General features: G+C 53.1%; 5 protein-coding genes across 5 annotated transcripts; 3 read left to right on the plus strand and 2 right to left on the minus strand.

Annotated features, from left to right (window-relative positions):
• Positions 1-148: 148 nt before the first annotated feature.
• NECHADRAFT_60038 (uncharacterized protein) lies at positions 149-1,466 on the minus strand (the record flags this gene model as incomplete). Its single annotated transcript, XM_003052055.1, has 3 exons — positions 149-922; positions 972-1,196; positions 1,270-1,466. 3 exons carry the CDS (start codon positions 1,464-1,466, stop codon positions 268-270), a joined length of 1,077 nt encoding a protein of 358 aa, XP_003052101.1. The 3' UTR covers positions 149-267.
• A 4,351-nt stretch (positions 1,467-5,817) lies between these two features.
• On the plus strand, positions 5,818-7,107 carry NECHADRAFT_60039 (uncharacterized protein). The gene has a single exon (XM_003051611.1). The coding sequence runs from the start codon at positions 5,855-5,857 to the stop codon at positions 6,593-6,595; it is 741 nt and encodes a 246-aa protein (XP_003051657.1). The 5' UTR covers positions 5,818-5,854; the 3' UTR covers positions 6,596-7,107.
• A 252-nt stretch (positions 7,108-7,359) lies between these two features.
• NECHADRAFT_38223 (uncharacterized protein) lies at positions 7,360-8,136 on the minus strand (the record flags this gene model as incomplete). The annotated part of the gene is made up of 1 exon (XM_003052056.1): positions 7,360-8,136. One exon carries the CDS (start codon positions 8,134-8,136, stop codon positions 7,360-7,362), a length of 777 nt encoding a protein of 258 aa, XP_003052102.1.
• Positions 8,137-11,483: 3,347 nt separating this feature from the next.
• On the plus strand, positions 11,484-13,164 carry NECHADRAFT_92642 (uncharacterized protein; the record flags this gene model as incomplete). The annotated part of the gene is made up of 3 exons (XM_003051612.1): positions 11,484-11,561; positions 11,622-11,897; positions 12,049-13,164. 3 exons carry the CDS (start codon positions 11,484-11,486, stop codon positions 13,162-13,164), a joined length of 1,470 nt encoding a protein of 489 aa, XP_003051658.1.
• Positions 13,165-13,582: 418 nt separating this feature from the next.
• NECHADRAFT_92643 (uncharacterized protein) lies at positions 13,583-15,877 on the plus strand (the record flags this gene model as incomplete). Its single annotated transcript, XM_003051613.1, has 2 exons — positions 13,583-15,673; positions 15,737-15,877. The coding sequence occupies 2 exons, from the start codon at positions 13,583-13,585 to the stop codon at positions 15,875-15,877; spliced, it is 2,232 nt and encodes a 743-aa protein (XP_003051659.1).
• Positions 15,878-16,998: the final 1,121 nt, after the last annotated feature.

The following is a 16,998-nucleotide window of genomic DNA, read 5'->3' on the forward strand; positions in this document are numbered from 1 at the left end:
ATAGAGTGGGCATATTCATGTTCATCATGTAGTCGTCTTTATTGCTTGTTGCTTGCTGTTGCTGAAAATGTGCCATATACCATTAACCCGCAATGCTTTCCCTCCCCCAACTCCTCCCGCCCCCTTTCCAAAATAACGCCGTTTCTTTCGTGGGTATATACAGTCGTACAGGGATTGCGCAGACACACAGCCCTCCTTCCCCACGCCAGTCTGCTCTGATGTCGTCTTTTATATCACGCTCTTTCTAGAGTCTGTTCCTCTTTCCCCTCACTCGCGCTGCCACCTGGGCTCCCTCGTCAGGTCGGCTTCCTGGGGAACAATCATGCCGTCGATGCTCTCGCGCGGGGTATCGCCCAGCAGGGCCTCACGGTCCTTCTTTTCCTTCTCCGCCTTGGACTCCTTGCCCGCGGCTTCGTTGTCGTCCTCTTCCGGCACGGCAACTAGACCTCGGTCACTGGCCCAGCTGGTCGCTCTGCCGGTGCTCGCTCCCCTCGGCCGTGTGGGAGACAGTGTTCCTGACTCCTGTGGGCCGACCTGACCTCCAGACCAGCTAAAATCACCGCTGCCCACGCGGTCAGGCTTGCTGATCGAGTTTGTCCTGCTGAGGGAGCCGCGTCGTGCCACATAGTCATCGAACTGAGTATCTCGCTGGTGCGTGTACACGCTGGGAGTTCGGTCCAGTTTGCCCAGCTCCACAGAGTCATGCTTGGAAGAGGCGATGCTTGACCGTGAAGATGCTGTCGAAAAGTGCTTATCCATGGATGGCCGGACACCGCTCAGGGTGCTCGCGTACGAAGTGTCGCGCTCAATATCATCGTTGAACCCGAAAGGCTTCACATTGACAGGATGGGTGTAATCGTCGTATGCGGAGAGACGGCGGTATCTTCGGATCGAATAGAAGACGAGAACCAATGAAGTGATACTAATGAGTTGTTAGCATGAATCCCGTGACGCCCTTGGGCATGACTTACATGAAACCACAGTCCAGGCCGAGAGCTACGAGCGAGTAGTGCTTGTCGTGCTTCTGCACATACACGACAATATCAAGGATAAGGGTAGACAGAGCGCACGTCAACTTGATGACATGGGTAAAGAGCATTGTCCATGGAGTCAAGGACTCGGCAAAATACTTGGCGATTTCGACAAACGTGCACAGCGACGCGACGAACCATAGGGCGATATTGACACCTTCCCAACTGTTGCAGGGTTCCTTTGTTAGTGTCCGTACTATATGATTTGTCGATTCAAGTTGGGAGGTTAATAACTTACGCTATCTCAATCGCAGGATCATCGTTGTGCTTGTTGTCGTCCTTGTTGACCTTCATGCTGTCGCCCAGTCTCCAGGCAAAGAGTCCCATCATGGTCATGGACAGAGCCAATTGGAGGACCCAGGTCGGGAGTAGGACCATGATGCGCCATTTGGAGCGGTCAAACTGCGCCTGCGCGCGGTGGTTTCCGTTCAACATGTTCATTGTCGTTTGCGAGTTCCTTTATCGAGCCTGATGTTGTCTTGGTGTTGTGTTCTGAGGCTTCTCGTCCTGCTCGCTGCTTTCCTTCGACGCCGCTTCGATCAAGCAATCTCACTCAATCAATGGCGTTCCTAATTTCCTTCTCTTCCAGAGTGTTCCAGCTCAATGGTTTCTTAGTCGTATATGGTCGTTGCTCGTTCAGCCAGGCTCTAGGTCTTGGTGGTTATCGTGAACCTCTGGCGTTTGTCATAAATGTCTGGTGACGGTCATGGAGCTGTCGTACTCGTTGCAACTTGTGTGTCGACCGCGTCCTGCGTGAGTGCGAGTGTCCTGCGAAAACCCTCGGTCTTCGATGTTGCTTTGTGTTGCTCTGCTTACTCGTCGAGTCCAAGGCTTCGACCGTCAGCATCCCTTCACAGGGGGACCAGCCTTTTTATTAATTATGGCTGGCTGGCTGCTGGTCGCGGCCAACGCCGCCATGCAACAGCCAGGTCGTTAGTCGAAGCCCCAAACCTCTCCCTCACTTGTTACTCGTCCCCGCAGCCGAGCTGGCTCAGCCCTCTTGCAGCTCCTTTGCCATCCATGGCCCATCCCATGGCGCCATGGTTGGGTAGTCAGGGATCTGATGAGCCACCGCCTCCACTGTTCTCTGGTTCATGGTCCATGCCTGCCTAGAACACTTGCGGCGTCGCGCCGGGTACGGGGCTGAAATTGGGCTTAGTGCTGATGGAGGGCTGCGGCTGAAATCTCGTTGCTGACAAGACTGACCAGCGCAGAGGGGGAACTTTGGAACAGCTCCCTGTAAGTCTCTGCTAATTTGCTGTAATTCAAGGGCAGGGAGAGGCTCTGCAACCGTTGTTGCCACGGATTTGGCCCTTTTGGGGGCCTCCTGGGTCTATTCCGTCGTGTCAGCGTACAGGTTCCATACATCTCCATCTCCAGTTGCATACTTGGTACGGAATAGTGAGCAACAGTGGGACGGGATGAATGTGCAGAATGTCTCGGGGCCTGCGGACATTTGCCAGGACCGGTAGGATCTCTGCCCAGAGCACGCCTAAGATTGCCGCCAGGGTTAAGCGCGAGGCTGCGCAGCTCTCTAGGGCACGACGGAGGCATTTTGGCGCCCATCGGTCGATCTGTCCAGCACGTTTCAACAACGGCAAGGCTAAATTTGGGTGATGGTCGCAACAAGCTGCCCCGGCTCGGAAAATGCCTCTTTGATTCCAGTGCGAGAAACACCCCGGACAACTCAGCCCTGTAAACTTGGGAGGGGGCGGGTCAGTGGAGCTGTTTTGAGTCGTGGGTCGGTGAGCAGCAACACGACCATGATGGTGATGATGGGCAACAAGCAGCGACATGAGATCAAGCTCAGTTGGAGAGTCATGAGAGACCACTAAACTTGGAGCCCGTCTCATCACAACAATGCCTCTCAATGTCCAAAGAATCGGGCGGGAGTGGCTATGGCTGTTCCGTGATTCCCGGCCGAAGATGCGACAAGTGTGGGGGCGGAAACCGGGATGTGTTGAAGAGGTTGGTGGGTTGTTGTTTGTTGGTCCCGTCTTAGCTGTGGATTTGATTTGAGGAGCGAGGATGAGATCATGAGAAGCTGAGAATAGAAGCTTTCTGAGGCACTGCTGGAATGTTGAGATTTTGCGTCTTGTCAATTTCTTGGCCTCTGGGAATAGCAATCGCATCTTGGCTCCATCCCCGCTTGGGTTGTCAGTCTGCCAACAGGGAGCTCTTTCGTCTGGAATGGCGAGTCAAAGCCACGAGATTGGTCGAGAATACGGCATCCTGATGGTGTCTCTCAGCGTGCCAATGCATTGTCGGGTGCGGTGCCCCCAGGGGAGACCAAGAAATGCATGGCGCTCAGTGCTTTTGCCGACGTCGAAACAAGGAAATTCCCTCCAATGGCAGGCGTATCGTGACAGCGAATACCAACGTAAAGCCTGTGGTCCGTGGGCCGACGCCCCGCAGCCGCGAGGCTGACTGCTTGCTAGGGTCGCATCCCAGGGCTGATGGCTGATGCGTTGTTGTGTGTGTGCGGTGCAGATCGCAGGATGGAACTCGATTTGGGTTTGAAGCGATCCAAACATGGCATAAGGAGACCTGGTTGGTCACGGGACATGGGACACCGCCTTGTCGCTTTGACTCGACTTTGACTAGAATTAGAAGATGATGATGATGTGATATTTGCAGCTGAATATAATGAACAATACTCAATTAATCAACCAAAGATCAATTCATCTTGTTCACGTCAAGCAATTTCAACTCGAGACTTTGTGGCCCACTTTCTCTCCCAAGTCCGAACCCAAGAGTCCGAACTTTGGACCCTTGCAGTCTCGCTTTGCTGACTGCTCTCGTCAGCAATGGAGCCACTCCAGCGAGATTGCTTCGTGGTACTGTACCCATCAACAACAACAACAACAACAACAACAAAGGCGCTTCGTCTTGTCACAGCATACCCTGGTTGATGATTTGCAGCATTAATACATGTAGGTAAGTCTGCATCAAGCATGACGCCCGTGCCTCGGGGCTACCGTTCGGTCATGGCCGTCTATTTATTTATTATGATTCTATTCCGCGCCCAGGTAAACTATTGATTGATGGCGAATCTCATGCCCAGATTTGTCCTTGCTATCCTCGCCGTATCCCGCTCGCGAGATTCGGTTCACACTGCTACCGTCTTCCATCACCTTTCTCGTTAAAACCCCCCAGGCCTCAGTCGTTTGCAATGGGCAGGCCTTGCCACTATCTCCCAGGGTTGTCGAAGCGAGCCTCTGGAGGGTCTCAAGCGCTTAAGCATTCAATTATATGCCAGCGTCCTTGTTGGCTTGGTAGACCTTGGTCGAGTCGAAGGCGACCACGTTGCCGTCTTGGTCCGTCATGGCAGCAGTTTCGACGTCGACCTTGCTTTCTTGTCGTCGGACTGCAATCCAATGGGTCAGTTGATGGAAATCTCGGTTGAGAATGGGGTCTGCTTACTGTTGGCCGCCGTGGCAGCTGTGATGAGGGTGACAAAGGTGAGGATGGAGAAACGCATCTTGAAGGATTGTTGAGTGTTCTGGACACGGAATTGATGAAAATCGTTGAATCAAAGTTGTCGACCGGCGACGTGAACGAGAAAGCTGGAAATGACTGAAAGGAACACGACCTTGAAAAGCTTGACTTGGGTAAGATCGATGACAGTTTTCAACAACCTCAGATCAACTGGGAGCAACAGCTATTTGTACTCGATTATTGACTATACAAACTCCTGCATTGCCTCTCTCAGATTCCAAAACTCGAGACAGTGGTTGGCAGACATGAGACGAACTTGGGATGCACCATCTGGACCTAATCTCTAGACTCTAACAAGCCCCGGTATCAAAAATGCCCGGGAATAGAAGCAACAACCTGGGGAATCAGTCAGATCTGGGGTGCAACAAGCTTTTTCCCGTATCCAGGGTTACACGGATGGACGGTAATGCCGCTCCCCAAGGTGAGGCATCGCGAGTCAAGTTGGCATGGCTGAAACATAGGGGGCTCGGCTTTGGAACGATGGGGTGGTGATCAAACCAGCGGAGGTGGGCTATCCGGTAGCAGGAGGTGGTAAGGGGGACTCTCTGCCGTGGCGGGTCGTCCGCGGTACTTGGGGAAAAACCCTTTGTGTCAGGAGACGGACGTTGCAGTGATGATGCCGTCATTGAGAGGTTGGTTCTTGCGGTCGAGACAACGGGAGCTCGTGATCCGGCTCGGTAAGGTCGCCGTCTAAGTAAGTAGGCCGCCTCACCTGCCAACCTAGTCCACTGAGCATTAGCAGCCTCCCGTCTGCACTGTTGAGCCCAGTGGAGTCCCTTATCGCATAGGGCCCGTGATACGCCGCAGCTGGATCGCGGGGTAGCCCGATCACCTCACTCATGGAACCCAAACCTGCACTCATGATCACGGATAGACAACCTGGCTGTCTTTTGTGAGTGGCCGGGACGAATACTCTAGCTCAATGTGTAACTCTGCCGCCCCATAGAAAGTCTGCTCATAACGTCGTGGCCTTGTTATCGCTGGGCCTTTTCAAGGCATCTTCCGCCCAAAGGGTTCCCCCCCCGCAGCTAACACAACACGCACGCCGATGGACCTACCCCTCCACCTCCTCCCGTCCCGGAGCCTTCCATCCTCTACCAACTCCCGTCCCCAAAGCCTCAAACCTCTCCTCCTTCACCTCCACCTCTCGCTCTGTCACGCTCTCTCGTGCCTCTGAATCCGGATCCCAGACTCTCCGCACTCCCATGCTCTTATTCAGAGGCACAATTATCCGTCGCTTCTGTTTCCTCGTGTCATACGCGTGGCTCTATCCCTGATAATCTCCTGACTTGCTCACTGCTTAGCCCAGCCCCCTCCTCTCTTCGATGGCTACCACAGACCACTGCCTCGTGTGCTTTGAGGCTCTCGATGCCCACCTCAATCACCGGAAGGCTCTGGATCTCGAGGAGATCCAGGAGAAACTGGCCCATGCCAGTGCTCCCAAAGCTCTCGACGATCCCACCCTACAGCACCTTGTCGTCCCCGACGCCAGCACCTCTTCCTCCTCCTCTTCTACTTCTCTGAGCGTGTCGACGCCTGCGACAAGCACTTCATCTCTACCCATTGCTCCAACCTCAGCCCCTCTCTTCGTCACATGGAACACCATGGAGGACGGCGAGGCCTCTCTCCGCGGCTGCATCGGCACCTTTGAAGCTCAGGACCTCTCCGAGGGCATTGCAGAGTACGCTCTAGTTTCGGCGCTTCAAGACACCCGCTTCTCGCCTATAAGAAAAACAGAGCTCCCATCACTGCAGGTTGCGGTGACGCTGCTCACCGACTTTGAGGAGGTCGACGACATGTTTGACTGGGAGATTGGTGTCCACGGCATCCGGCTCTCCTTCTACGACCGGGGCCGCCGGTACGGATCCACCTACCTCCCGGACGTGGCCTCTGAGCAGGGCTGGACCAAGGACGAGACTCTCTTCAGCCTCATCCGCAAGGCGGGCTGGATGGGCAGCCGGGGGCGCTGGAAGGACCTGGAGCTCAAGGTCACGCGGTACCAGGGCAAGAAGACGACGCTCGAGTATGCGGACTTTAAGAAGTGGCGGGATAGTCTTAAAGAGTGAGGGCGCATCTATCGAGAGGTGGTGGTTGTAAGTAGAAGGGTAAGCTGTTGATTCTAGACCTAGAGGTCCGGCGTTTTTGGCGACAGGAGGGAAACAGCCCTCGGGGTGCCATTTCATCTCATTTGCTTTGAAAGGTAGAGCTAGGCGTGCTACCACGCTCAGCATCATCTCCCAATTCACAAACTATTCAGACATGTTGATTTCAGTTGCAGGTTTGACCCATGGGCACCCAGACATACATCACGCAGGGTCACAACTTGCGATGCTCATGTAGGCCAATATATCAAACTTGATGCAAGTTGATGTATTATTCTAGTAACCATCGATGCAAACCAAAACACCAGAGTCAACCTCAACCCTGCTTTGCCAGCGCATCTTTCAAACTCCAATATGGAAACAGTACTTTATGGACATGCTCTGCTATTCTTAAATACGATCCGAACCAGAAAAACACAAAACTCGCGACAAATATGACCTAGTACAATCCCCAACCCAGATAAAACAGGGGAAAGAAAAAAAAAAGAAGAAAAAAAGAACTCGTGCAGATACAACTCCTCATGATGGGGCAGACGGTGCAGCAACCCGTCTAGACAACGCAACCGTGAAAGCCAAACCCTTCCTTCGCCTTTACGCCGAGGTATCCCTGGTATATGATGTTTTTGAGCCTTTGAAAAAACTTCCTCCCGGGTTCAACAAACGAAACAGCCTTCTTTTCGTCCCTGTCCTTTTTCAGGGGTTTACTTCGCAACACTTTCTTTACAGCTTTACCAGCACCGCAGGTTCTTCCAGAAGCCGCCGTTGTTTCTCCCGACGCGATCGCCCTCGTTTAGATTCGGACCGCGGACTCCTACGGCTCGCTTCTCGGTGTCGCTGTCGGTGGGTAGTGGAGTCAGGGGCTTGGTCATACCCCGGGCGTTGGGCTCGGTTCCGTCGGGGCTCACTTCGGCGAGGCGGCGTGCCTCGACGACGCGGCGCACAACAAGGGCGAAGGTCTCTTCGATGTTAACCTCGAGACGGGCACTCGTCTCCATGAAGCCGCAGCCGCGCTTGCGCGCCCACTCCAAGCCTTGAGCCGCGGGAACCTGGCGACTCTCCTGGAGATCGCACTTGTTTCCGGCGACGAGCTTGACTGGGGGGACGGTACGTGCGCGGGGCTCGGAGCGGAGGCCTGCGCGGCGCGCGCGGTCGGCGTTGTCGAGGCGTGTCTCTGCTTCCATGTCGATGAGGTCGTTGAAGTGCTGAAGGGCATCGAGGGAATCGCGAGAGGTGATGTCATAGACGAGGAGGAAAGCGTCGGCGCCGAGGTTAGAGGATGCCCACATTCCGCGGTATTCCTCCTGGCCGGCCGTGTCGGTTAGGGAAAGGTGGTAGGTGACTCCGTCGATGCGGCGCGTCACACTGTAAGAGTCCTCGATGGTCGGGTCATAGTCGGAGGTCCATTGCGAGCGGACGAGGCGCAAGGTGATGGATGACTTTCCGCATCCGCCGTCGCCGCAGATGGTGATGGAGATGGGGACAGGAGGTTGTGTCGGAGCTGTCATGGCGGCCGCAGGTATTTAAGTTTGGAGTCGCAGAGCTAGGTAGGTAGCTTTCGCGATGGGAGAGTTTGTCGTCGCGTGAGGTCGCAGCCCGCGCCGTTTGTGGAGACCAGTTCTAGAGTCTATCTAGAAACGTAACGTTTTCGTCGTCAAGATGTTTTGGGGCCAGACTAGCTTGGCAAGGGCCTTGGGAAGATAATGCGCAAAGAGAGATCGTGATCGTTACGTCGTGGGGTGATTGTTTATGAGTCGTCGGAAGCTATGGCCTTGTATGCGTGATGCGATGCCGTCGAGTATGAAAGAAAGGATGGGATGTGCCAAGTTTATCGAGTCCTCGAGTCCCCGGTTCGGGTTTGTTTCTTGTTGGTGAAAGAGTGAGTGAGAGAGGGGGGAGGGGGGGCTTTTTCTGAGACAGGCCAGGCCAGGGCGAAAGATGACGGATGGACCGACGTTGGGTTGGGTACGGAGTAAAGTAGAGAAAAATAGCCTGACGCAGAAGCAAACAAAACCACCTAGTCTCCCTTGAATTCGAGCGAGTGTTGTAATAGCTCTTGTGATGATTTGATTTTTCTTCTTCTTGATCACCACACCACAATGCGATGGATGTCGAGAGATGATTCGAAGAAGAGACGAGAGGAAAAAACAATGAGGAAGAAAAGAAAAAACGTTGCTTTTTTTTTCGTAAAGTGCCCCCTTGTTCTCTTTTGCGGAGAATCGGCTGAGAGGGCCGTGGTTAGAGTCGAGAATATGGGATGGGAATGGGGATGGGACGGATTGCAAGAGCTGCCCGTGCTGTTGCTTGTGCCTGTGCCTGTGCTAGAGCTGGGAGAGAGGGAGGGGACCCAGTAGGGGAGAAGCAAGGCAAGCAAAAGCCAAACTAAAAAAGAAGAGACCAGGGATCGGGACGTTTGTGGCGTCGGAGCGGGCGCGGGCACGAGAGCAGGGGTTGCTTTTTAGTGATCGAAGTCTTGGTTTGGGCAGCAGTAGCTTCCATCTTGTCACTTCTCTCTCTCTCTCTCTCTCTTACAGAGCAAGTTGGTTGATGTCTCCGGTGGACGGACCAGAATGTGATCCCGAAAGCGAAAGGGGGCTATTTTTTTCCTTTTGGGCGTGGTTGGGGATAACCAGCCATGGCCTAGAACCTTGGTAAAGGTCCCATTGAAGAGTTTTCTGTTCCCTTTTTTGCCTCTTAATTCGTATTTGTCAAAACTCTGATCAAGAAGCAGTAATCCTCCAGTTCCGCTCCGTGACATGGATCCTGGAAGCTGGCGGATGGATGTGGATGTGGTGGGCAAGCAACAACAAGGGATGAACAGTCATCAACCACATGGGAAAAATCAGGGGCACACACACGTACACGCACTCACACTCGGACCAAGTTGAAAGCTGAGCTTCCATCTCTCCCGGATGCCGCCGTTTTTGTCTGTTTAGGTAGTCTGATCCGTCACAATGACGACTGAAACGTCCGTCCATCAGCTTGCTTGCTCTAGCTTGAACCTCGCGTGGATGATGGTGTTGGTGTTGGGCAGCCCTTTAGACGCTGCTGCTTTTACACAGCTCCCCTTTCGAAAGAAAAAAAAACAAGCCAAGACAAGTGTGCCAGATCCCAACGGTCAAAAGCGTGTGGTGTGTGTGGGGGAAAATAAACAACAACACCAACACCAAGGCATCTCCATTAATAACCAGGCACATTTAACCAGCAGAGGAAAAGCCCCTTGTCGCCCTTGTCAATGCACAAAAAAATGCAACGCGCGTTTCTCGCTGCGTTTTCCTTTCGTTCCTGGATACGGCAGTTGATCGACCACTCACCTACCTCGCTTGGAATCTTCAAACCTCTGAGTTGCAGCCGTTGTGGGGGTGGGCATACCAGGCTGCTAGGCTGCTGCCGTGCATCGCCTTGCAGTCAGGTCAAGTCAAGCCCTGCCCGTCAAGAGATGAGCTGCGACGGTGAGGGTGGTGATGGGCGGGTCGCGATTTGATGCTATAGACTCGATCGTCCCCTCTTCCAACTTGGGACCGGATAATGCCGCACATTGGGGCTGATGAGTTGATAGACAAGTCACAGTCACGGCGATGCCGGTTGACGCGCTTCGAGGTTCGTCCAGCGTCAACTGTGTTAGGCAGTTGGTTGTCAGAGGATGCAAGCGATGTGATGGTCACGCATCGTTGAGACTGTGATAGTCAATGCCCTGCCACCTGAGACCTTTTTTTTTATCCTCCTCCACAGCTCCATCATTCTTCCCCCCCCCCCCCCCCCCCCCCCCTTCAAGAAAGACACCACCATCTCTCCCTTATCCCGTGTACCGCGTCTTGATCCCGTTCCTCGCGTCGACATGGTCTTCGTCCTTTTCTATCGCTAGCCGCGTAAATTGACTTCCGCGCACGGACAGAGCGTCCAAGCTTGGTCACCTTGTTCTAAACACTCTCGACGCATCCATCATCACATCAGGTATAAACGAGGGCAGACAGAGAGATACGGACGGACGGGTCAGGGGCCTGGACCAGCTCTAGAGGACGATCTGTCAATGCGACCGACACATGGTGGCTGCATCTGTCTTGGGTCGATGAAAGCTCTTCTTCCCTGTGCTTGACTCACTCGATCACTCTATCTGGCTGAACCCTTCGAAGCGAATCACATCCCATCTTGGGTGAGGCCACAGCCGCAGTCTCCTGAACCCTTGGCCCAAGACAAGGATCTGAGGACTATCTGGCCCGAGTTTTCCCATGTGAAAGAGGACGACGTCTAGGTCTCCATGTGCTCAAAATGATGCACAATCATGCCATGACGGGAAAACCAGGCCCAGCTCGTCAAGATCGACCAAAGATTCGACAAGGGCAAGACGCGGAATTGTTGGGAGCCAACCGGCCGAGTCGAGTTGACGGCTGACAGACAGACACCAAGTTCAGCTCGCTCAGACTCTTCTCTCAGACTCTCAGACTCTCCGCCAAGCCATGCGTTAACTACCTACCTTTTAGAGATGACCAACTCACACTCCATCCTCGAGGATAGAATCCTTCATCGAGACAACTCACTCCTCTCCCGTTTAGAGCCGAATCAAAGCTCGGCCTCACATGGCTGTTTGGCCGTGTCTATTCTTCATCCGGTAAAGACTCGGTAGAACATTTTTTAGGAAATCCCTCGTGTCACGAGACTTGCTCTGGTCGTTGTAGTCATAGCCCATCTCGCCATTCTTAGAGTTTTCGATGTCAACTTTTTCTGACCGTCTTCTTCTCAACTGTATCATAATAATTTTTTGGGGCTTCTTTGGCGTGCGTAACTCTGAAATCCTGGTAGAGTTTCCATCATCCACACTCATAATAACCCCCTCCTGCATCCGACCCTAGCCGACATGACTGCAACCAACGGCCGTCATCTCGATAACGGGAGCCCCTCCACCACCCTCCGTAGGGCTGAGGAAGTGCACGATGTAAGACACCCATCACGGGGGACTCTTGGGCTGATTGGCCGCTGACGTCACACCACCTAGCTCATCGAGGCTGTCCGAGGTCTCATTGTACCCTTCATCAAGGCTGCCGACGATGCAGCGTCGCAGCGGGCCACAGGAGACCTTGCCCCGGGCGAGGCTAATGTCTTGGTTGACTTTCAAAAGCCCCGTGAATTAGTTGACCGGATCAAGTTCTCTTTGCCGAACGAGGGTCAGGGCAAAGAGGGTCTCCTAGAGATCATCCAGCAAGTCCTCCAGAACAGTGTCAATACTTGGGACCAGGGTTTCCTTGACAAGCTCTATGCGAGCACGAATGCGGTAGGTGCATCCGTCACATAGTTACAACGGCTCGCATACTCACTAAGGAATAGGTTGGCGTGGTTTCAGACATGGTTCTTTCAGTCCTGAATACCAATGTAAGTGACACTATCTGTCTATCAATCAGGGATGGTTAACCAACGTCCCCCAGCTGCATGTATTCCAGGTCTCTCCCGCCCTGACTGTGATTGAAAAGACCACGGCAAAGACCCTGGCGCACTTGTTTGGTTTCACTGGCCCACGAGCTGGTGGTATTTCTTGCCAGGGTGGAAGTGCTTCTAATCTGACTTCCCTTGTCGTGGCTCGCAACACTCTGTTCCCTGAGTGCAGGATCTCCGGCAATGGTGACCGTGATTTCGTTGTCTTTACAAGCGCTCATGGTCATTACTCGGTTGAGAAGAGCGCCATGATCTGCGGTCTCGGCTCCTCCAGCGTGTGGCCAGTGGCTGTGGACGAGCACGGCTGCATGAAGCCTGACGCCCTGCGAGAGCAGGTTCTCCGCGCAAAGGCTGAAGGCAAGACACCTTTCTATGTCAACTCTACAGCAGGCACAACTGTCATGGGATCGTACGAGCCATTCGAGGAGATTTCCAAGATATGCAAGGAGTTTGGTCTGTGGATGCACATCGATGCTAGTTGGGGTGGTCCAGCCATCTTCTCGTCGCAGCAAAAGTGGAAGCTCAACGGCTCTCACTTGGCTGACTCTTTGACGGTCAACCCTCACAAGATGATGAACGTTCCTGTTACTTGCTCGCTCCTCCTGGGTCCCGATATGAACATCTTCAACAAGGCCAACAGCACCGCTGCAGGGTATCTGTTCCATACCAGTGACAGCGGTGACATCTGGGATCTTGCCGACCTGACCCTTCAGTGTGGACGACGTGGAGACAGCTTGAAGCTTGCCCTTGCCTGGATCTACTATGGTGCTGCTGGTTTCGAGAAGCAGATTGACCACGCATTCGAGCAGTCTGCGTACCTTGCCAACCTCATCAAGCAGAGTGACAACTTTGTCTTGGTATCTCAGGATCCTCCACCTTGCCTACAAGTGTGCTTCTACTACGCCCCCGGTGGAGACTTGCCCGATGACAAGGAGGTCAACACTCTCCGAACCAAAACCATGGTCGAGAAGATGATCCTCAGGGGTTACATGGTTGACTATGCTCCCGGACCTAAGGGTAGCTTCTTCCGAGTTGTGGTCAATTGCCAGACGCTGAAGGGAACCGTCGAAGGTCTCGTCAAGGGCCTTGAGGAAGTTGGACGCGAGTGAGCACGAAAATCATTTGTCTCCATTTAACATGGAGAAGAGACTTGAATGAAGGAATGATAAAAAGGAGCTAGAGGAAGAGGACCAGGATCTTCGCTGGCTAGATAAGAAGAGCTTAGAGACGTTTTTGTTTTACGATTTACGATTAGATCTAGACTAAAACAGTATAGAACGATTAAAGAAAAGAACGATGGAGTTTCTGAGATGAAATATCTCTTTATTCTTGAGTGAAAGAAATGCATATGTTGTATTCAGGTTGTTGTGCAGCATCATTGCTGCTCTAGCCTTATCTTATCGATAATCCTTATCACCATCTCAAGCCAGAAATTTTTGGAAAACATCTGGACCAGCAACCAACCGCCCCGCCAAAATTTCTCTTGAATTCATTGCTTCACGACAATCTTTGAATTCACAAATCAACATGCCCAAGCCTAGAACGAAGCGCGGCCACGGTCGCGAGGAGAAGAAGCGCAAGAGACGCGAGGAAGCCGAAAGCTACGAAGCTCACGAAAACGACTCTAAGCGCCAGCGAACCACCGACGAGAACGGTTACCAAGATGGACAGGAGGCGCAGGAGAATGGCATTGGGGAGAAGGAGTTTTTCGGAATGCTCGCGGACGAGGAGCAGGAGTACTTCCGTCGCGCTGATGAGCTCCTCGAGTTGAACCAATTCCCCTCGGACGAAGAGCGCGACGTCTTCCTCGAGAACGTGTGGAAGGAGGCCGAGAACAAGGAGCTTAAGCTCGCCAGCAGTCAATCTTGCTCGCGGCTGATGGAGCGTCTAATCCAGCTGTCCACCACAGCGCAGAAGAAGCGCCTGTTCGAGGCCTTTGCGGGACACTTCCTCTCGCTCGTGCAGCACCGCTTCGCGAGCCACTGCTGCGAGGCCCTGTTCTTGCGGTCCGCGGGCGTCGTGACAAAGGAGCTTTCTGGGTTTGTGGGGTTTGTGCTGGATACCAAGGGTGCGGGAGGTGATGCTGAGAAGCCCGAGGCTGCTATGGAGCATCTCTTCCTGGCGACGCTGGACGAGCTGGAGGGCAGCTTGTCGTACCTTATCACGGACCGGTTTGCGTCGCATACTCTGCGTGTCCTCCTACTCGTCCTCTCTGGTCGACCATTGGAAGACTCTTCGTCGCGAACTCTTATGAAGAGCAAGAAGAAGGAGAAGATCTCTGTTTCTGGAGCCGAGGCTGCTGACGAGGCCAACAAAGGCCTGAGGGCTGTGCCTCCTTCGTTCACCATGGCGGCCACCAAGATTATCCAGGACTCGACGGCGGGTATGGATGCGACCAGTCTACGGGTGCTCGCCAGACACCCCATGGGCAACCCTACGCTACAGCTTCTGTTGGAGCTTGACCTGACGCTGAACAAGGGTGAGCAAAAGGCAGATGCTGAGCGACCGACTCTCCTATTCCAGCTGTTGCCCGGTGCTCCCAAGTCTTTGAGCGACGGCTCATCAGAGGCTTCTGAGTTCATCAACGGCATGATCTACGACCAGATTGGATCACGACTCATTGAGACGCTCATCACACACGCCCCTGGCAAGGTCTTCAAGGCTCTCAACCAAAACATTTTCCTCCCCCGGATAGAAGGATACGTGCGAAACGATGTTTCGTCCTATGCAGCCATCCGAGTACTGAACCGACTGAGCAAGGATGATCTGGTACAAGCGGTTGAGCAAATCACTCCTACCGTACCCCAACTGGTCACAAAGTCGAGATTCAACGTTCTCAAGACTCTCTTTGAGAGATGTGCTGCTCGTGGCGCAAATGACGAGATCAAGAAGCTCAACAAGGGGCTCAAGGAGGGATGCGGAAAGACACCGGCTGATTTGGTTACCTACCTGTGCGGATTCAAGGATGAGGAGAAGAAGAAGAAGGACGTCCAGCAGTTGTCTAAGAACGAGTACGCTATTCAGTCTCACGGCGCCCAGCTTCTCACTGCACTGCTCTCGATACCCGGACCCGTAAAGGGCGTTCAGGAGTCTCTTCTCGCCGTTGAGCCGACTGTCCTCGTCCGTCTTGCCACTACCTCTATGCCTACCGTTACCGTCCTCACCACGGCTTTGGCAACCCCTTCTTCCAACCCTGCCTTCCACAAGTCCATCGTCAGCTCTCTTCTCCCACACATCCACGAGCTCGCAGTCCAGCAATTCGGCCACAACCTCATCAACGCCATCGCCGAGGTGCCCAGCAAGGGTAAGGAGCGTAGTGTGCCCTTCCACATGAAGGAGGCCATCATGGCGCGCCTTGGCGAGCATGAGGCAGAGCTTCGAGATAGCTGGATGGGCAGAAGCGTGTGGCGAAACTGGAAGGGTGACATGTGGAAGACACGGCGCCGAGACTGGAAGGTTTGGATGCGAGAGGTTGATGCTCATATTGAGTCAACCTTGCCTCAGCGAGGACGAGCTGCTGAGAAGCAGCAGGCCGCTCAAGACAAGCCTTCCAAGAAGGAGGAGCCAGTTGTTGAGGATAAGATGGAGGTGGATGAGGTTGTAGAGAAGCCTGAAGAAGTAGAAGAGGCTGTAGAGACGCCTGAGGAGGTGGAAGAAGTCGAAAAGACTGAAGAAGTCAAGGAGAAGAAGAAGGAGAAAAAGGACAAGAAGGATAAGAAGGAAAAGCGCGAGAAGAAGGAGAAGAAGGACAAAAAGGAGAAGAAGGAGAAGAAGAAGAGCAAGCCAGAAGAAGCCGAAGTAGTGGCCGAGGATGAGGAGTAAATAGATTTCACCAGGGAATAGCGGTCATAGATACCCAAATGTTGAGCCAACCAATCTCAAATTGTGGACAATTGGGTTGCATTGCACATGTTAATGAAGCCTTTCATGATTATTGTACCAGTAACATTTACTTACCCTATTCTTCCCCGCCTTGATGAATCATTGTCAACCAGTTTTCACGATGATTCATGTTTAAATCAGACAGGTATAAGTTTGCTCAGTTGGCCTCTTTACACATAGTTTGTCTTGATGCTTCTTGTTGTTGTTGCTGCTGCCGTTGCTTCAGTCGCAAATTTCTCATGTGTGCTATACACCTAACAAACAGATATGGATCCGAACGTAAGCAACACCACATGAGCACGACTATAAGAACCCCGTCCTCATCCTTCTTGACCAGCATGTTCTTCCCCACGCTTCAACACCCTCCCCCCTTTGATCTTGGTCTTTGCCCGACTTTATATTAGCTCTACTTGTCCTGTCATCAACAGATCCGCCACCAGAGGACATTCAATTATTATATACCCGCGGCTCCATCACGACGACGAGACGAGCCTTTTATCGTGGTCCTGCCGTGGAGATTCTGTACAGGACTCTGGTACCTCACTCGAAATTTCAGACGAATGGTGACCAACCGATGGAGATTCCGCTTGATTCTCCATAGACGAAGAGAGCACTCAAAATGAACGGATTGGCCGGTCTCTAAAGACTTTTCAGCAATAGGTACGGCTACAAGAGTCGACCCAAGTGTCAGGACCAGCGAGCCTTAGTGAACATCCTTGGGCCTAGCCAACGAGGATAATGCTTCGAGTTGATGTTGAGCAACATATCTCAACCCGCTTGGATCAAGCAGCGCATTTAGTTATTGGGCTCTGCGTGACATGGGGGTTTCTTGAGCAAAGGTGTTGGCCGCAAACGAGATCCAGTTCGATCTCTGTGGCCCTGACGGCAGACCATCGGGGTGACTATTTATATATACATCATCCCATCGACATGGATGACGGATGCTTCGACTCACGCCTTAGAAGAACAGGACGCAGATGTCTACCGACAAGGACGACGTTACTTGTCTTGATCCACAAGATATCAGTTCAGAAGATTATACCGGTCCCTAAGAAGGAGGA

Source organism: Fusarium vanettenii (genome assembly GCF_000151355.1).
Source record: "Fusarium vanettenii 77-13-4 chromosome 4 genomic scaffold NECHAsca_3_chr4_2_0, whole genome shotgun sequence".
Classification (NCBI taxonomy): domain Eukaryota; kingdom Fungi; phylum Ascomycota; class Sordariomycetes; order Hypocreales; family Nectriaceae; genus Fusarium; species Fusarium vanettenii.